We start from the raw sequence: 21324 nt of genomic DNA on the forward strand, positions 1-21324 counted from the left end.
TGAATTTGTTAGACAGTGTTTTACGAAGGGTAAAAAATTGCAGATTGGAAGTATTACTATTTAAAAATATACGTTGCAGGGAAAGAAAAATGGTAACTCTGAGTTTGAATCGAAATTATAAATAATTAGGATCAAAGAGAATTTATGTTCTAATTGTCGTCATTTGTAAAATAATATACAATACTCACTCATTCTTATGTTATTTGTTGCTTTAGAGGTTTTTTTTTTTTTCATTTGTCACTTTAGAAATTCAATGAAGCATTTTTAGTGTACTTTTTTTCAATTATGCCCTTCTATTTCTAATTTATTGGGAAATAACTAATGTCGATACACTGAGGTATTCCAGTCATTTTATTAGATTTTTCTTAGAATCTATACACATTTATCGATTTTCATAACACATCGGTACTAATTCAAAACGATAATTAAAATGAAAAGGAGGAAGTGATCATACAATAATCCCGAAAATTTGAAAATTGAAGATTATAACTCCAATGTATAAATTCAATTTAGATCCCAAATGTACGAAGGTAAGAAATTCTAAAAATAAAAAAGAATTATAAAAAAAAAATAAAAATCCAAATATCGAAACTTACAAATCAAAACACACACCAATCGTTCAGAAATTTCGTTCCAATTTCCGAATTCAAAATTTGTTTCACAAATTTATCCAACATAGTTTCTAATTAGGTAGGAAGTGATGAAATAAGGCACATGGATTTATGATATACATGTTCCCAAGGAATTCCAAGTGGACCTTCAAATAGTGTCAACAAAATTACTATTTATTAATCTCTGGTTTTATTTAATTCTTCTAACACCAACCATTTGTCACTTCCTTTCTTCTTCTCCACAATTATTTCCTTTTTTTTTTCTAATTTTTAATTATTTTTTTTAATTATTTTTTGGGTTTGCATGCATAGTTTCAATTTTCAAGAAGACCGCCGATATATACATACACACACAAAAATACACACATAACACACACACACACACAGTGAGAGACACACATCAAGACTCGTGATTCTTTCTTTCTTGAAAATCATCAGAAGTAAAGAAGTTTTCTGTACTTTCAGACAAACCTACCTCTCTCTCTCTCTCTCTCTGTCTCTCTCTCTCTCTCTCTCCTCTGTGTACTACATAATAATATGTATATACATATATGTATATGTATATATATATATATACATGTCATTTCATATTTGACTATAATAGTGTTGGGCAAAGGTAGATCCCATTCTGTTACACGCCTCTTGTCTTCTTCTTCCTCTTTGTTTTATTTTTTGCAGAGAAATTAAAAAAATAAATATATATATATATATATATATATATATATATAAGTATATATATATTGTTCTTCGTCACCGGCACAAACTGGTATATATGGGGATTTACAATCCCCTGTGTGTATGTGTTTTCTCTCTCATCTTCACGGTTATCTGCCACCATCGTCCATCCGTGGCTTTTCAAGGGGGTATTGCTAATTCGACCAAGGCAGCGGCGGCGGCGCCGCCGCCTACGGCGGTGGAATCGAGGATTGCGCCGTTCAAGCCCGGGATAGCGGCGATTGTAGGAATAATCACAACCATATTCGCGATGACGTTTTTGTTGCTTCTGTACGTGAAGCATTGCAAGAGGTCCGGCTACGCGGCCGACGGTTCGGCCTCCTACGGCGGCGGCGGGGGCCACCGTCTCTCTCGGAGGAACTCCGGGATCAATAGGAAGGTGATAGAATCGCTGCCGTTGTTCCGGTTCTCGTCGCTGAGGGGGCAGAAGGAGGGCCTGGAATGCGCGGTTTGCCTCAACCGGTTCGAGGCGGAGGAGGTTCTCCGGCTGCTGCCGAAATGCAAGCACGCATTCCACGTCGAGTGCGTGGACACGTGGCTCGACGAGCACTCCACGTGCCCGCTCTGCCGTTACAGGGTCGACCCGGAGGACATCCTCCTCGTCGTCGACGGCGGCGGCGGAGCGCTCTACAACCACTGCGGCGGCGGCGATACGCCGCGCGGCAGCGCTAGCAGCAGAAAGGGGAAGGAGCACGCGAACCCTAGAATCTCCGGGCGGCACTCGTCCGCCGGCGAGAGGAGCGGCTCCCTGGAGGTCATAGTGGAGAATCCGAATCCGAACCCGATGCCGAGAGAGGATTTCCGGGGGAGAATTTCGTTGGACAGCTGGAAATCAACGAGGCGGAAAACAGGGGACCAGGTTTCGAGGAGCAAGTCGCTTGACAGCTGGAAAACAGCGGCGGCGGGGGGAGGGAGGAGGTCGAAATCGGCGAGGAAAGACGGGCAGCTGCCGGTGAAGGCGGTGGAGCACAGGGTGGAGCACCGGATAATAATATCCGGAGGAGGAGGGGAGGGGGTGGAGGAGGGGCAGAGGAGGTGGAGCGACGTGGAGGCGGCGGCGGAATTGCTGTACTTGGGGTCGGAGATGCTGATTGGAGAAGAGAGTGGCAGAAGCGTAATAAAGGGGAGAAGCGTGTCGGAAATAACAGGGGTGAGTAGGTACAGAAGTAATAATGGGAAAGAGGAGAGAGAAAGAATGGTGGAGGAAGGTGTTGTTAAGAGGTGGTTGGCTTGGATTTCTCATTCCCAACACCCACCTCCTTCTTCTTCCAATCTTACTCATGAATAATTTTTTCATTTTTCAAATTTTTTTTTCTTGATTTTATTTCAAGATAATTGTTTTTAGCACATTCTTAAGTATCTCCAATTACATTCTTTTTAGTCCATAGTGAATGTTCGATTTTGCTGGTCTACGAGATGCTACATTTTGATGAAAAGGATTGTGTGATTTTGCACGATAAATCTATACCACAATCATCCACTAAATAATGTACACATGAGTGTGTACACCAATCAGTATTGCATGACCGATGTATTTCATGATTGTAACATAGATTTTACGAGCCAAAGAGAAAATCATAATAGTCCTTTTTTTTTTTTTTTTACTATATTTCAATGGTCATATGCAACAAATCGAAGTGGTAAATATTTGGGGATGTTACAATTTTGGTCCCTTAAGTTTGCATCGATTTCACATTTGGTTCCCATGCTAATAAAAAAATATATTTAGTCCCTCGTACTTCCGTCAATTAATTTGTCGAAAGTACTACCCGAATCAAAATTGTGCCCATCAATTCCTTAACTGATAGAGTAACAGTAAATTATCGAAAATGACTACAAGTGTTAAATTGTTTTGAAACATCAAAAACATAATATAAAATCAGTCATGAAAATTTGTAATTTTACTCTAAACGTTTTGACACACAGGAAGAATTACTTAAACCTTAAAATTAGATTGTGTTTCATGCAGGGATAAAAAAACAATCATCGACCAAAAGGTATTAATAAATGTAGTTATCCACAATTTAGAGTTCCAATACTTTCACTGTTCAATTGCTAATTCCGATGCCACTTTCTGTAACCCATTGTCTTAAGAAGCTTTTAAATAAATGTTTAAGAAAGATTAATAACATAAAGAAACACATTAATCCCTCCTAATACAAATGTTGAATGCAATAAACCATATTTTAAATGCTAATAAATGATGCATACAGTTACAATACGAGGATATTTGCAAGCAATCTCTAATTGGATTAGAGGTTATGGGAAATGAAAATAAGAGCAAAGTGAAAATTTCAATTCTTTTAATTAAAAATGATTGATATAATCTGTACTATAATAAACCTTAATTTATAATTTAGAAAAAAAGAAGAAAAAAAATGAACAGAAAGATAAACATAAATCACATAAGAAGACAAAAATCCCCATAAAATTGGCAGTAGCATTTAGTAGCTGGACTACCATCTGACAATCAACTGTTCAAAATTATTAGTAAGTAACAAGTATCTATAGATGCTCTCAGCATCACCACCGAAATCTAGCCCAATTTGGGGGTGGATGCTGGCCGATTTTTTAGATTCCATTAATTTTGTGCATAAAAATTTCTATTTTCGAAGATTTTTATTTTCAAAAATAATTCCAAATATCTGTATTTCTTTACTAAAAGTTACACTTAATAATATTAATATTTTATATTACAAGGTCTATGAAATATTACACCTGCATTAATACACAATCACTCGTGTATTGTAGCACCAGGTGTAGGATCTACAAAATCATATTACAAATGGATTAAAGAAAATATATAATTTCCGCTCTCGTATCCAAATAATTTCAATTTGATTTTGGATCGAATTTTTCCGTTTTTATTTTGGAATTCATTTTTTACTTTCGAAAAAATAATTTTTTTTCTTCCAATTTTGGTCTGTCTGATTTCTACACCTAACCTAAATGATATTTACTTTTTTCATTGTAGAAACATATTGATGGTTCAAAATTCTATGGCCTAATGGTCATTTATAAAGTGAAGTTTTTTTTTTTTTTTGACATGAAAAAAAAAAAAAAAAAAAAAAAAAAAAAAAAAAAATTTGCAAAAGGGTCTGTGAGGATAATTTTGCATCATATATCTATATTAATAACCACTCATTAAGTACACATACATATAAGTATGTGTTATTATGTGTAAATCAATACTGCAGAATCACCGGGCGTAACATCTACAAAACCGTATTAAAGCGCGAAAAAGTGAAACGGCTACCTACATTAAGAACAATAACTACTACAATTACATTAATTAACAAGTTCATGTTTACACAAAGACAAATTTGTGAACAACTCATTAACAGTCATCTTCATTAGTTCCTAATTGCAATTTCGACAAATATATCTCCACACAAATGTTTTCAATAGGTAGAGAAGAGAGCGCTCTCTCTACACACTATACATGCATATATATGTGATATCAGTTAGCACACATGCAACTTTGCAATAACAACATAATACAGATTTCGCCGAACTGTAAAAGCCGCCAAATGCGATAATATAGATACAAATCCCGCATAAATATACACACCTCGTAATTACCCGAAATGCCGACTGATTTATTGGATGATTTTTTTGCCACGTCACTTTTTGTCGGTGGTTACTCCGACCACAACGTTGCTTACCTAAAATAAATTCGAAATATTCTCCGAATTATGGTTCAGATTGAATGAGGGAAAAAATATGACATGGACTGTAAATAAAACACACACACACACACACACACAAAGATTTTACCAGTTTCCCACTTTTATCGACAGACATAGGATTTTCCACAACAACGGTTTGGCTCTGCAGATTCGGCATTGCCTGCATTGAACGGAAAAGAAAAGAAGGTAAACTGGATGGGAAATGAAATAAAACATACCACTTAGGGGTGGAAATCGGACATATAGATTGGATTAGCCCTTTCGGAAAAATTCCTATATTTTTCGGAAGTGGAAAACTAATTCCAATTTCGTTCAAAGAAATATTTCGAAAAAATCGAAAAATTGGAATTCCGGAAATTCGAATGAAAATACTTGTTCCGAAATCGGAAATTTTCGGATCGGAATCAGAGGAATTAGGAAATTCAAATTGTTTGGTCATCTATAATACAAAATGCATAGTAATATTGATCTTTTAAGTGTAATTTTGTAAAAAAAGAGGTTGGAATATTGGGAAATTAAAATCAAATCAAAAATCAGAATCTAATATGTATTTCAATTCCGTTCCTAAAAATATAATTGGAAAAATCAGACATCGGAACTTTCGGAATTCAAATATTGTTCCAAAATCGGAAATTACGGAATCGGAATCGGCAGATGTTGGAATTTAAGTTCCAATTTCCCCCTAATACGGCTAGAAAGATTTTTCCCTTATAAGGTAATCCAAAACCATAGGATTGCATTTGGAAAGAAGGATTTTGATTTAATGAGAGGATTTGGTAGAAGGATTGCAAATAACTCTGCATTAATAATTCAAAAACTAGTTCAAAATTGAGAAGTAAGGATTTTGAACTCGTTGTAAAATTAAACTCGCCCAAATAAGGTCAAGTTATTTTGTTATTAAGGATTTGAAATCACTAGCTCCGAATCATTTAATCCAAAATGCAACGTCAATTTCTACGTGGACTCAGTCACAGATAAAGAAGAAACTTACTGCCGAACTTGAAGGCATTGATGCTGAAGAGGGTGGTCCAATTGTCCTATGCATGGGAATGGGTACCCTAGCATTTCCCATCTGCCAGCATGAAGCAACAAAATTATGCATAGCAAAAAAAAATCCAGCATTAGATGAATTCCGGTTACGAAGAAAGGAACAGAGGTTCGATTATATAATGTTCGTCCAACTAAATATATAACGAATAAGATAAAAAAATGTTGAATCTACTTACGTTGACATTTGTGATAAATTGACAAATAGCACATTTGACCGATGGAGCACCGTAAGGGTACATGAGCGTCGTCTGGCAGTTTCCGCAGTTGATGTGAGCTATATTATTTGGTGCTAACAGACAACCAAACCCCAAATAAATGCATAAGAATACATACAGTAAGATTCAAAAAGAGCTGCAAATTTACAGAGATATGACAGCTCAACAAACAGAGGTAGTTAATGATTGAAGATTGGGCATTGACAGTTATTATGTGTGTGTGTGTGTGTGTGTGTGTGTGTGTGTGTGTGTGTGTGTGTGTGTGTGTGTGTGTGTGTAACACTGACAAGTAGCATTCTCCATTTATTTTATTTTGTATGGGTCCTGATATATTATTATATCCTGCAATAATTCTCCATTTAGTTATTTCCTGGTAACGGATCCCCTTACGAATCCAATAATCGTAGAAGATCTGAAGGGCAATGGTTCTAATAGATAAAACAGAAACATCCAGGAAAGTTCGACCAAACATATGATCACTTTCTCACGGCATATATACGAAAAAGTAATATACATTCCGTACGTAACTCATTTGTAACGCACAAGACACTCTCATTCATTATGATAGTCGTTCTCTTTCATTAGTTATTAGCTACCTGGTGCAAGGTTTACTGTGTGACAACAGGAGCATCTAACACTTGCAGCACCGCGTGTATACATCAGTAGTGTACGGCAGCCTCCACATATCAGTTGGGCCATTTCCATTCCTAAGAATGAAGTAGGTATTAAGTTGCGTAGAATCTAAAACTGAAATCCAATGTTCGGGCATAACGTACGTACTTATACACTCCCACATATTTGATAAAACAGCAACAATGAAATAATTATTACTTGAAATGCAAATCACAGTACTGTAAACAGTTAAAAACACATAGTTCACAGCATGCACAATGAATTCCTGATATCTGAACCCAAAGATTTCAAGATGAAGCAGAAGTCAGCTGAAATAGTGAAAAGATGTGACGACAAAGCTAAACTCAAACATTAAAGCTAGAAAACCTGATGACTAAATATTACTTTGTCAATGTACATATATGTTATTATATTTCACAAACTTTACAGTTGAAAAGGTCGAACTTTTACATCTTGCCTGTTTCGGCACAAGTAATGGTTAAATATGTGAATTCAGTAAAATAATAAGGGCATAAATGTCCAATGCAGCTTTAAATTGAAAAAAGTTGCACAGGTGCTTTTGAGATTATGGCTTAAAATAGAGTATTTTAAGTGAAGCAAAAGCAAAGAGTATGTGCGAACACTCCAAAACAGATTATGAATAAAAAAAAAGTTCATAATATGTTTCCAAAAGCTTTTGCAAACATGATCTAAGTCGTTACGTAATAAAAGCTCTAATAAACTATTAAAACATTAAATGGTCTTATATGCACGAACATATACAACTTAAGTTTTGGCCGAAAGGCATAACTTCCATATTTGAAACTAGTACAGTACTTTTTTCATGTGGTTGGTTAAAAGTTGAAGTGCATCTTCTAAGTGCTAACATGTTGCTCATGAGTCAATATATGTACCTTTAAACGGAACAAGAATTTCAATTAATTGTTCATGTCGTAGATAGAATATACAATTTTCAAAAATCCGAGTCAAATCAGAGTTATTTTCATACAAGGTAGTTAAAATCGGGATGTTGAATGAATCAACGAGGGGTTATAATAATCGAAATCATAAAATCATAAGATTTTACATACATTGTAAAATTAATAACAAGCCAAAGTGTATATATATTTCAATATAAACATCTCCAAATACAAATAAAACATGCTTACAACATACATAATATGAGCCTAACATAAATAAATCATCCCAACATTAACAAAACATGTTTCAACACACAGTAAATATAGTCCAAACATAAATAAAAATACGTCTTCACATAAATTAAACATCATTTAACTGGTCGCAACCGGTGCTGCTGGTGATTTTCTTTTGGCTGTACAGTTTATCTTCTTTTCTTTGTTCCCAGGAGCAAACATGAGACATAATGTGAAATTTAATGGGTTTATGATTTTTTAAAGAATAAATCATTTAATGAGGCTTAAAACCCGAGTTTCAGAATATCATGATTTTAATGATTTTGATCTTGATTCCAAACAATTTTGCCTGGTTTATGAGAAAGATTTTACAATTTATGGGGTAGTAAAATCATAAAATCCTACGTTTTACATTTTAATACCGATATTTGCAATCTTATTTCATATGACATTGAATGAAGGATCTTATAGCCATGCCTGAACTGCGTCATACTCTAGGTTAAATAACTCATACTTATAGCCGTGCCAGTACGAACTCATTCTTCCATCCTAAGTTAAAAAATAAAGAAATACCTATTTCACAGTAAATAGATACATAGATAATAGATGAAGTAAAACTGCATGAATAATGTACCAAAATTTCAATGGATCTCCACATTCCAGCTTACATCTTCTCCATGTTTTAAGACAGCATAAGGCTTAAATAAGGGACTGATTTAGGTCTACTTGCTTCAGAAAACTGATCGGTTATAATATTCTTAACGGGAAATGATAAAACAAAATAGCAAAAACCCTTTCAAAATGCAAAATCTCAAAGAGCACAGTAACACCAACGTGTTTTCTCTTGCAAACTGGTTTTCGACCATATTTAGTGAGTATGTTGCTAAGATTTGGTGTCGGCCAATTTTTTTTACACATTAATAGACAATAAGATCATTTATCTCCGTGACTTATTCTAAAACATAAGAGAAAGCACTAGCATCATCCACCAAATTCCCATTCCATCCTCGGTTATTATTCATTATAATGTACCACAATCTTGTACGTTGCATGCTTTACTTCTCTCACGGTGAACGCATATTTAGAAGGCGGACGAGCTATCCAAGACAGTTGAAAGCACACATCCAGTGAATTTTCCATGATAGTACAACATCAAACGCAATTTAATAAGGTTGAAATCCAGTTGGTAACGTCATTTTCTCCGACAAAAAACCCTACCTTAATTAAGATATTACAACAAAATCCAATTCTCAAATCCTCACATTCTTTAGCATCTACAATATAATGGCAATGCACCAGCATAAAGGTGGAAACTACATTAAATCCATTCAGATATTCATCGAGTCGGACATAAAAAAATCTCCAACAAACTCGCTCGCATAAACTCAAACAACAGAATCATCTGACAAATTGAACTTCTCTGGCCTACATAATATTGGGTAACTTTTCCTTCTTCAATTATGGGAATTGTTCCATTCATCAAACACTTTGCATAAACAGTATATTTTTCTTTATCGCAACACTGAAATCAGGAAATCCAGAAATTTAACCTGGAGGAGGAATGGCGGTGACAGCACTACACACGGCGCAACACACATTGGTCGCTCCACTCGGGTACATGAGAAGACTCCTGCACCCGCTGCACACAACCTGGCTCTGCATCCCTCTCTTCCCCCCACCCACGCACACTGACATTTTTTTTTCAAAACCAAAAATTCGTCAGTGAAAAAAAAAATCGTCGAATCGGAAACTTTGCAGAAGAATATCGGAATTTTAAAATACTCACCGGAAATCAACCCAAAAAAAAGGGGTATGCAGAACAGAATTAAAACGAGGAATCGGAGGCGGCGGAAAGAGGATACATCGGGGAATTGAGATGGCGGATTACGGTGGGGGAAGAAATCGGAATCGGAATCGAAATCCTATCTCGGTAGTTCAATTAGGAGAGAAAAGAAGATGGCGTGTGTGTTGGCATTTTCCTCCTCCACTTTATTTTCACTGGTATCACTGACTTGACGGGTAATGGTGGGGCTGCCCTTTTCGTTGTACCGGCTTATTATTATTATTTTTTATTTTTTATTTTTTATTTTTTATTTTTTATTTTTTTAATATAATATATACGTATATACGATGTGCATATATCATAATTCATACTAGTAATTGTACCCGTGCGATGCACGGGACAACAAATTACATTGTTTTGATGTTGTAAGAATATAAACAAACGTTTGATGTATCGTATGATTAAAATTCTATTATACTGGAACATTATTAAGTATACTACACAAAAAAAAAAGGACATAACTTTACTGTTGAATAATTTTCCAAATGAATTGAATCAGCTAATACCAGTAGATTGAAAATTTGAACCAGAAAAAAAATCATCAATTATGTCTTTCATGTTGAGCTTAGAAGTAATTAGATTTAATAACTAAGTTAACATAATCAAAACTAAACTATCGACAACATACCATCGTAAAAAGCCATCTATACATCTTGCATCGGAACTAAGCCCTTCTCCACTGCCTCATTTTAAGGCTGTTTTGCCACTGGAATTAACAATTGGAAAATTAAGAAACAATAAATTAAATATCGCATACAAACAATAAGTCTTGAAGGTCGACTTCCAATAGCTTGTGGCTCCGCCCATTTTTGGTATAACTTTCTCAAATCATCCCTTTCAATAACATGTGCAATAACATATAAAATGAAATAATTGTTATACATAAAATTTGAAAACTTTGGTATAAATTAATGAAACACATAATTTAACAAAATGAAACTACCTATAAGCCATGATGGAAAAAAATATAAACTAATTGCCACACAGTCAATAGGATGAAGAAAAATATAAGAAACAAAATCTAAAGTCGGGTTACCAAAAGAAGAAGCCTTAGGTAGGGAAGACATAAAATTCAAATGTTGCAGACATAAAAAATATTATTTATATTAATATTTAGGAGATAAAAATTTGATAAAAATAAAAAATAATATTTAAGAGACAAAAATCTGATAAAAATAAAAAATAATATTTAAAATAATATTTAGGGGATACAAATATGATAAAATTCGAAAATAATATTTAAAATAATATTAAGGAGAATACAATTTGATAAAAATTGAAAAACAAAATTACAAAAATGAAATTAGGGTTTCTTAGGGTTGCCCTAGCGTTTCTTTCTTTTATAGATAAGATAACATGTGCAATAACATATAAAATGAAATAATTGTTATACATAAAATTTGAAAACTTTGGTATAAATTAATGAAACACATAATTTAACAAAATGAAACTACCTATAAGCCATGATGGAAAAAAATATAAACTAATTGCCACACAGTCAATAGGATGAAGAAAAATATAAGAAACAAAATCTAAAGTCGGGTTACCAAAACAAGAAGCCTTAGGTAGGGAAGACATAAAATTCAAATGTTGCAGACATAAAAAATATTATTTATATTAATATTTAGGAGATAAAAATTTGATAAAAATAAAAAATAATATTTAAGAGACAAAAATCTGATAAAAATAAAAAATAATATTTAAAATAATATTTAGGGGATACAAATATGATAAAATTCGAAAATAATATTTAAAATAATATTAAGGAGAATACAATTTGATAAAAATTGAAAAACAAAATTACAAATATGAAATTAGGGTTTCTTAGGGTTGCCCTAGCGTTTCTTTCTTTTATAGATAAGATATCTAGGAGATAAAAAATTGATGAAAATCGATAATAATATTTAAAATAATATTCAGGAGATAAAAATCTGCTAAAAGTTGAAAATTATATTTAAAATTATAGTTAGGCGATATAAATTTGATAAAATTAAAAAAAATTATTTATAATAATATTTAGGAGATAAAAATTTGATAAAAATAAAAAAATAATATTTAGTAGACAAAAATCTGATAAAAAATAAAAAATAATATTTAAAATAATATTTAGGGGATACAAATATGATAAAATTCGAAAGTAATATTTAAATTAATATTAAGGGGATAAAAAATTGATAAAAATTGAAAAAAATTTACAAATATGACATTAGGGTTTCTTAGGGTTGCCCTAGCGTTTCTTTCTTTTATATATAAGAGTTAGGATATAAAAAAATAATAAAAACATGATAAAACTCGAAAAAAATATTTAAAATATTATTTAGGAGATATAAATTTGATAAAATTCGAAAATAATATTTAGGAGATAAAATCTGCTAAAAGTTGAAAATTATATTTAAAATTATAGTTAGGCGATATAAATTTGATAAAATTAAAAAAAAATATTTATAATAATATTTAGGAGATAAAAATTTGATAAAAATAAAAAAATAATATTTAGTAGACAAAAATATGATAAAAAATAAAAAATAATATTTAAAATAATATTTAGGGGATACAAATATGATAAAATTCGAAAGTAATATTTAAATTAATATTAAGGGGATAAAAATTTGATAAAAATTGAAAAAAATTTACAAATACGACATTAGGGTTTCTTAGGGTTGCCCTAGCGTTTCTTTCTTTTATATATAAGAGTTTGGATATAAAAAAATAATAAAAACATGATAAAACTCGAAAAAAATATTTAAAATATTATTTAGGAGATATAAATTTGATAAAATTCGAAAATAATATTTAGGAGATAAAATCTGCTAAAAGTTGAAAATTATATTTAAAATTATAGTTAGGCGATATAAATTTGATAAAATTAAAAAAAAATTATTTATAATAATATTTAGGAGATAAAAATTTGATAAAAATAAAAAAATAATATTTAGTAGACAAAAATCTGATAAAAAATAAAAAATAATATTTAAAATAATATTTAGGGGATACAAATATGATAAAATTCGAAAGTAATATTTAAATTAATATTAAGGGGATAAAAATTTGGTAAAAATTGAAAAAAATTTACAAATATGACATTAGGGTTTCTTAGGGTTGCCCTAGCGTTTCTTTCTTTTATATATAAGATATGAGATATACAATTGGGTAAATTACACCCACAACTCCTGAGATATTCTAAAATAACTTTAAGGTCCTTATAGTATTGATAATTATAATTATGCCTGAAATATTGTAAGAACCCTAACGGAATAATGCATTGGATAAATTATTTCGGTAAGATTCTAACCGACTATTAGTTTCAGACAGTGATGGAGATAACATAGAGTTAGGGGGTGACATGGCTCTCATAATATTTCTTAAATTCTTATTATTTTATATAAGATTTATAAATTTCCGTCTTTGGTAGCGTGTAGTATTAACGGCCCCACGGGAAATAAATATATTGCATATCAGTTTCCAAGACATGAAATTTAGGGTCCGGTAATTGTTTCAGGAGTGTGGCTGTAATTTTACGAATATCGCATAAACGTTAAAATTATTTTAGCATACCTCATGTGTATAGGTGTACTTTTTTTCTTTTTTTGGCAAATGAGTATAGGTGTAATTTACCCTATATAATTTATAATTAATTTTCGAAGATCTATTTATATTTTATGGGCAACAAACTTTTCCCATAATTTCTTTAGCCTCGCACGGGTCAAATTACGGCTACCCCTGAAGTATGTTACGAAAAAACTCTTTTGGTTTGGATAATTACAGCAACCCCTCTTTTTGAATATTTTACATAAATTTTGTGTAATTCGGTTATTATCGAACCAACTTATATACTCAGTTCGGTAAACGGCAAGAAATGTTGTCGTAATGAAATGATACAAGCTTACCCGGTACATGCATGGAGCAAAACCCTCGCATTAATCCACAGTAACTTGACTAGATTCTTAACCTCCGGAAACATCTTCGAATCGACCCGGTATTTCTCAACCCTATCCGTATTATGATCCGACGACAACTCGTATACAATTCATTCACCCATTCACTAGCTAGATATGGCTCAAACAAGAGCCAAACTCTCAATGAATTGATAACAAAATTTAGTCTCGAACTGCAACTCATCCTCCATATAAATCGTACTAGTGAAATTACATAAAACCTCAAATCTCTCATCGAATAACCAGTAGCAAACAATCAACCCCGGTGCATGAAGAAAAACCGACGAATCTTCTTCCTTGTCGCCCCTCACAATCCCCAATAACCCTAGGGGGGTACCCTTAACTTAATCACCGAAAACGGGTTCAAGTCGGACCGATACTTCTCGACCCAACCCGAATTATGATCCGACGACAACTCGTATAAGATCAAATATTTGAATTCGTGACAGGAATACATGCTGACGCGCGCAATGTACAAGCCCATTCGATTCCACAATGTAGTTCTTGTTCGAGGCTTTTCGATTCCTACGAGGAACGACCTTGATTCAGCTCAGCTTTTGGAATGTTCGGTTTGGATATCGAAGTAGTAGGATTCTGAAGTGGGTTGGATATAATATATAGCATTATTACAAGAAATGCCGTTCCAGAATTTCATGCCGTCCGACGTGCGGTGGAGCATTCCTCCTGTAGTATGCTGCCACGTGTCGAACTATGAGTGGTAGATTTCTATCTGGAGATTTGAGCGGGAATTGGTTCTTTTAGCAAGGATGATTTTGTGGTAAGGTGAAATTGAAGGGTCAAAAGAGAGCGAGAGCCCCTGAACGCACATCAGCCCGTCCCAGCTTTTGCCGCCGCTTTCGTCGAATTCCACCTTCCGCGTTTTTTCTCGTGGTGGGGTTGAATCTCATGAGGTATCTCGCCGAGAGGCGGAGGAGGATTACTTCCGTCAGTAGATCGTCGTTGTCGGCGATTATCTCGGATGATCACCGGGAACGTGACCTGTTGAGATCCATATTTTCCGTAGGGTTCATTAAGTTATGAATAAATGATAAAGATCTACCTAATGTATTTCATCTGGTGTAGCATAGTATAAAGCTTTGTAGTGTGGGAATGTATAACTTTTTCTTTTTTTTATGAATTTAAGTATCTGATTTTATTAAATTATGGATGTATTGATTTATACTATATTGAAATTTAACAATAAAATTATAATATGGTTGCAGTAAAATACAGAATTCTGAAATAAAATTAAAGTTATTAATATCAAAGATACTATATTATTAAATCATACAAAATTTAAACATAAAAAAAGTACCATTATAAGTCATTTTTTTTAATTTATAATATATGTGCATTCTCTAATTGTACAAATATGCAGATATAAATGCCACGTAAGATTGGCTCTTCGAGATTATCCAATATCATATTTAATTTCAATTATATTAAACTCTAATAAGCAAATCGTACCCTCATTTTAAAAACGCACACGCACCCCCCCCCTCCCCCCAACAACCCCAACCCTACCCCCACCCCACCCCACCCCCACCCCCACCCCCCACCGGCCAGTTGGAGATATTAACCGTTTTTCAAAATAGTCCCTAATTGCGCTCACAGCTCCGTATATGTACAGAATCAATTTTGTTTTTAAATAGCAAAATAAAATTCAACTTCAGTTACAATCTCTCTCTCTCTCCTCTTTCTCTCTCATCTCTCAGTCTCTCTCTCCTCTCTCTCTCATCTCTCCGTATACGTACATGCACCTGCGATATATATATATATATATATATATATATATATATACATATCATCTCAAATTCTTGAACCCTAGAGGACAGCATGGAGTCGGAACCCAAAAGATCACACGGCTCTGAATCGGCGGAGATAATCGCCGGCAACGAAGATTTAGTGACGGAATTAATCCTCGTCTACCTCCCGCCGAGATCCCTCGCCAGATTCAAGTCCGTATGCAAACAGTGGTGTTCCCTCATCTCCACCCCTCTCTTCGCCGCCGCCCACACCAACCACCACAGCCGCCGCCGCCTCAAATCCCTCCCCAGTTTCCTCCTCCGCACCTCCGCCGCCACGCCGGAGTTCTTCTACTTAAACCCCACCACCAGAACCCTCCTCCCCTTCAAATTCGAATTCCCCCACACCAGGATCCTCCAATCCAGCCACGGCCTCCTCCTCCTCGAGCACCGCAACACCGAGTACGGCCGCCGCAACTACTGCGTGTACAACCCCACCACCCGACAATCCCGGAAGCTGGCGGTCTCCGGCGCCGATGGGAAAACGACGTCGCCGGCTCCCCTCGGGCTTTCCCTCTATTTCGACCCTTCGAAATCCCCACACTACAAGGTTATCTCCTTCACGAAAACCGCCGGTTCCCAATCCCAATTCAATCTCACGATCGGAATCTACGATTCCGAATCCCACAATTGGGAAGAAATCGCCGGCGCCGGAAACCCGGACATCTCTCCGGCCAACATAAAATTCTTCAACGGAATCTCGTGGAACAACGGAATATACTGGATCCGGCCCACTTCCAGATCCCACTACTTCAATCTCGAAACGAGGAATCTGATCCGGCTCCCGAATGTCAGGATCCCCCGCCAGAGAGGCGGAGAGCTGAACAAGAACTACATCGTCGAGTCGAACGGGCACGCGCACTGCGTGTGCACCTATTTGGGTACCAAACTCGAAACCCTAACCGTGCACGAGTTGTCGGAGCATGGTAACTCGGTGTGGTTCGAAAAATACTTGGCTGATTTGAGTCCGATTTCTTCGGCAATGCCGGAGATCAAAGGGCTGATCAGAGTACTGGGAATCGTGAGGGGCGATAAAGAAGAAGATTCGTCGGTTTTGCTTCATATACCCGGAATGATTATTAGTTACAGTTTTTACGATCGGGTATTCGAGGTTTTGTGTAATTTCAGAAATAGTAGGATTTACAGACATAATCAGTTCCAGTTTAAGTGTAATTTTTCGTATCAGTTTATTGAGAGTTTGGCTTGTGTTTGAAGTGGTGTGGAAACCTAGCACTATAGAAATTTAGAGAAATGGCATAGTGAATTGTTTCATTACTTTGGAAATGAAATTAAACTCCTACTATTTGTTTTTTTTTTTAAATAAACAATGGTATAAGTTATTGTAAGGTAGAATTTATTAAATTTCTTGAACTAAACATAAACCTTCAGCCAAAAAAAAAAAAAAAAAAAAAAAAAAAAAAAAAAAACTAGCTGTGTGATTATTATCAAGGAATGCAAATAATGGTGTGATATTGATATAATATTCGCGGTACTTCATATACGAGAACAAAGCTCGAGCTTGAGCCCATGATCCGACGACGACAACTCGTATACAATCAAGTATTTGAATTCGGGACCGAAATATGTGCTGACACAATGTACATTTCCATTTTGATTCCTAGGAGCTTTGATTCCACTCAGCTTTTACAAATGTCTTGTTTGGATATTGAAATAGTATGATTCTGAAGTTTTGTTTGATCCAATATATCCGGTTATTACAAGAAATGCCATCCAGAATTTCGAGCCAATCGGGGTATATTAGATCCCTCCGCCTGAATTGTGCTCCGATCTGTTGAACTCTGAGTGGTAGGTTTCGTGAGGGATCTTTCCGGGATGCGGAGGAGGATTATTTCCGCCAGTAAATCGTTGTTGTCGGCGATTATCTCAGCCGGCTGTTGGGAACGCGATCTTTTGGGATCCATCCTCTCCGTAGGGTTCATATATGATTTATTATATATATAATTTTATTTTCAAGAGTAAGTTAAGATGTATTGTAATAAAATGAAGGTTTATTTCAAGAAAAAAAAAAAAAAAAAGAGAGAAAGGCAAAGAAAAATTAAGGATCATGCTTAAAAGAATTAATTTCTGGCCAAATGGTTTGCAAATCTACTAATCGAGAGTGTAGATTTACCCAATGCCCCTATATGATTGGAAATGGGTTTATACTATGCTGCAATCGGTGAAATACACTGGGTAGATCTTTACCATTCATAAGTACACAAACACACACACATCCACATTAGTGTATGTAGATCAACGATAAAAATTCACTTAGTGTAACCTTCACCAGGTGTAGCATAGAAATAACCCAACAAAGGTAAGCCCTAAACCAGTATGAAATCGCAGATAAGGTTTAAATCTATAAAGTGTAAATAAGATGTAACATCTACATCACCTCGGACAAAACGCAAAAATCGATAAAATTCGAGATTAAAAAATATCGCAAACAAGTCCATACAACAATTTGTTCCATGCTACACCAATTTACCAAATGTGTTTGCATGTGTAAATACAACATAACATTGAAAAAATATATATTCGTACTTTACAACATTGATCAAAATAAAAGATAGAATAGAATGCTAATCAATCAAATTTATAAACTAAATTGAACAAGTACGTACTGCGATTTCGTTAGTTCCGGGCTCAAACGGGAACCAAACTCTCAATAAATTGATGACAAAGTTCGGTATCAAACTGAAAATCGAAAATCTCTCTACTCGAAAATTTACTTAAAACCCCGTATCTCTTATCGAAAAACCAGTAACAAACAATCATCCCGCGTGCACGAATCAAAACCGAAGAATATTCTTCCTTGTCGTTGCCCCTCACGATCCCCAATAACCAAACGGGGCACTTCATCTCCGAAAACGGGTTCAAGTCGGCCCGGAATTTCTCGACCCAACCCGAATTATGATCCGACGACAGCTCGTATATAGTCAAGTGTTTGAAGTCCTGACAGTAATTACTCAAACATAAGGGGTTTTTTGTAAATTGACAATAACTCAGGGTGACCAAAACTTAAACAACGTAACATTTATCACATCCCAATGCAACAACATAAAGTATATATGCATATGTTAACATTATGTAAGCCAAGAAATCCGAATCCAATTCTAATGTGAAGTTTAACTGATGTGTAATCCACTAGGGCTTTTTTTTTCTTTTTTTTTTCTTTAATCTTTTAATCAGAGATTTACACTAATTTAACCCACTTGCATGTATAAATTTAACATAACATTGAAAGAACTATTTGTACTTGAAAAAAAAAAAGCATTGAGGTTGTTTGATAAATGGTAAATCAATAAAACAAACAAAACTAGTGAACTAGTTCGTACCGGTGTAATAATATCGTGGTATAAAATGATATAACTCGGCATATGTATCGATTGTAATCAAAAAATGACAATAAAAGATATCTGATACGATAAGATAATTACGACAACACGTTTAGGGGTGATTTGTGCGACTTTCAACATCTTTCACTAGTAGAAAAATAGTTTTTTACTACGACCATTAACCGTACCAAAATGTATCAAATTCGTAGTAAAAAGGCTTTTGCTATGCATTTGCTATGAATTTGCCCGGTAGTATATACGGGCGTGACAAAAACTTTGCTACGGTAAATGGCCGTACCAAATACTTTTTTGCTACAGTAAATCCTAATATTTACTACGACTTCTTAATTGTCCTGTAGTAAAAAGTCCCTTTTATTACGACTTTTGATCGTAGCAAAATATTTAGTAGTAAAAAACAAAATTTCTACTAGTGTTTTAGGGTAATTTGTGCGATTTTGTTTATAATATATATATATTTTTTAATTAAGGCAAAACCACAAAAAAATACTTCAGATAAAAGCGATCTATATTAGCAAAATGTAATAAAACCAACGTTAGCATTTCTAAATATTGCGACTTTTGTCATAGTCAATAATTTAATGTTGAAACTTGAATCTAAATCCGTTTTGAACGAATGGTTTGACTTTAAATATTTTGTACTATTTGTAATAGTTAATCAAATATCTTACGATATATGCCGATACGATAACCATGGTTCGTATCCATTCACCAATTCTAGTTTTGGTTCAAACAGGAACCAAACTCTCAATAAATTGACAAGAAAATTTACCCCGAAAGGATCGAAACTGCAACTGATCATCCTCTTTATAAATCTCGCTACTCGTGAAATCACACAAAACCTCGAATCTCCTATCCAAAAACCAGTAACAAATAATCTTCTCTGGTGCAAGAAGCAAAACCGAAGAATATTCTTCCTTTTCGCCCCTCACAATCCCGAGCAACCCAATGGGTCCCTCGTCAACCTCCAAAAACGGGCCCAAATCGGCCCAACATTTCTCGATCCAACCCGAATTATGATCCGACAACAACTCGTACACAATCAAACATTTGACTTTCGGACCGAAATAGGTGCTGACACAATGCACGCGCCCGTTGGATACCAAGAGTTTGTTCTTGTTCGAACACGGACGCAGTTTTCTGCGGTGGGCGTAGTTCCCCGACAGCTTTTCCAAATGTCGGGTTCGGATGTTGAAGTAGTACGATTCGGGAGAAGTGGGCTGGATCCAATATATCCCGTCGTTATTACACGAAAGCCCTTTCGATAACCTAATGCCGAGGAGACCGCGGTAAATATCTCCGCTCGGAACATGCTCCCATCTGTCGAACTCCGAGTGGTAGATCTCGAAGCAGGGTAACGGTGATCTCCTCGTACAGATGATTTTGTAGTACGGGGAAGTACGAGGGTCGAACGACAGCGACATCCCCAGAATCCACGTCAGCATGTTCTTGCTTTCGCGCATGTGTTCCAATTTCCTCGACTGATTCGTCGTGGGGTTGTGCACGCAGTAGTGCACGCGCCCGCACCGCGTTTTTCTGCACGCGAGTAGCAACAGGCCGTGGCTGGATTGGAGGATTTTGGTGTACGGGTATTCGAAGGTGTACGGGAGGAAAACCCTTGTGGTGGGGTTGAAGTAGAAGAACTCCGGCGGCTCGGCGGCCGTGCCGAGGATGAAACTGGGTAGGGTTTCGCGGCGGCGGCTGATGTGGTTGGTGTGGGCGGCGCCGAAGAGAGGGGCGGAGATGAGAGATTGCCAGCGTTTGCTTACTGACTTGAATTTGATGAGGGATATCGCCGGGAGGTGGAGGAGGATTAATTCCGTCAGTAAATCGTCGTTTCCGGCGATTATCTCCGCCGATTGTTGGGAACGTGATCTTTTGGGATCCATCTTTTCCGTAGGGTTTGGGATAAGTCTTTTTATTGAGAGAGAGGAGAGGAGAGAGAGAGTTATAATTGAGGAATAAGTCGTGTATTTATATTGTTTCTCAAGGACTAGTTAGTAATTACCAACTCTACAATAAATAAATAAATCAACAAATCAAATAACATTAAAATTACGTTCAATATTATAATTAGGGGTGGTAAATGAGCCGAGCCGGCTCGCGAACTCGACGAGCCGGCTCGACAAAGGCTCGAACCCGAGCTTGAGCTCGAGCCCAAATTTAGTTGTTCGACAGCTCGTGAGTCGGCTCGCGAGCTGCCTTCTTTTTTTTTTTTTTTTTTACTTTATATATATATATATATATATATATATATGGGATAATTAGTAAAAAAACCCAATTCATTTATTTATATTAAGGTGGATATAACCTCATTTT

The 21324-nt window shown here is 35.2% G+C and overlaps 4 protein-coding genes across 5 annotated transcripts; 2 read left to right on the forward strand and 2 right to left on the reverse strand.

The window, feature by feature from the left end:
• Positions 1–1264: 1264 nt before the first annotated feature.
• On the forward strand, positions 1265–2782 carry ATL43 (RING/U-box superfamily protein). Its single transcript, XM_012982122.2, has one exon. The coding sequence runs from the start codon at positions 1384–1386 to the stop codon at positions 2632–2634; it is 1251 nt and encodes a 416-aa protein (XP_012837576.1). The 5' UTR covers positions 1265–1383; the 3' UTR covers positions 2635–2782.
• Positions 2783–4607: 1825 nt separating this feature from the next.
• Positions 4608–10219, reverse strand: LOC105958130 (protein LSD1). Of its 2 annotated transcripts, none has more exons than XM_012982132.2 (7): positions 9853–10219; positions 9617–9754; positions 6897–7007; positions 6262–6374; positions 6027–6107; positions 5124–5195; positions 4608–5011 (listed from the first exon to the last, which is right to left on the reverse strand). In XM_012982132.2, the coding sequence occupies exons 2-7, from the start codon at positions 9726–9728 to the stop codon at positions 4970–4972; spliced, it is 531 nt and encodes a 176-aa protein (XP_012837586.1). In that variant the 5' UTR covers positions 9729–9754; positions 9853–10219; the 3' UTR covers positions 4608–4969. The 2 variants fall into 2 exon arrangements, with proteins under 2 accessions (XP_012837586.1, XP_012837587.1); XM_012982133.2 differs by having other exon boundaries at positions 6262–6371; positions 9853–10076.
• A 5292-nt stretch (positions 10220–15511) lies between these two features.
• LOC105958116 (F-box protein At5g07610-like) lies at positions 15512–16952 on the forward strand. Its single transcript, XM_012982117.2, has one exon. The coding sequence runs from the start codon at positions 15681–15683 to the stop codon at positions 16860–16862; it is 1182 nt and encodes a 393-aa protein (XP_012837571.2). The 5' UTR covers positions 15512–15680; the 3' UTR covers positions 16863–16952.
• Positions 16953–19733: 2781 nt separating this feature from the next.
• On the reverse strand, positions 19734–20926 carry LOC105958114 (F-box protein At5g07610-like). The gene has a single exon (XM_012982115.2). The coding sequence runs from the start codon at positions 20892–20894 to the stop codon at positions 19734–19736; it is 1161 nt and encodes a 386-aa protein (XP_012837569.2). The 5' UTR covers positions 20895–20926.
• Between the last annotated feature and the right edge of the window lie 398 nt (positions 20927–21324).

This window comes from Erythranthe guttata, chromosome 10 (assembly GCF_056151865.1).
Source record: "Erythranthe guttata isolate IM_541 chromosome 10, IM_541, whole genome shotgun sequence".
In the NCBI taxonomy this organism is placed as follows: domain Eukaryota; kingdom Viridiplantae; phylum Streptophyta; class Magnoliopsida; order Lamiales; family Phrymaceae; genus Erythranthe; species Erythranthe guttata.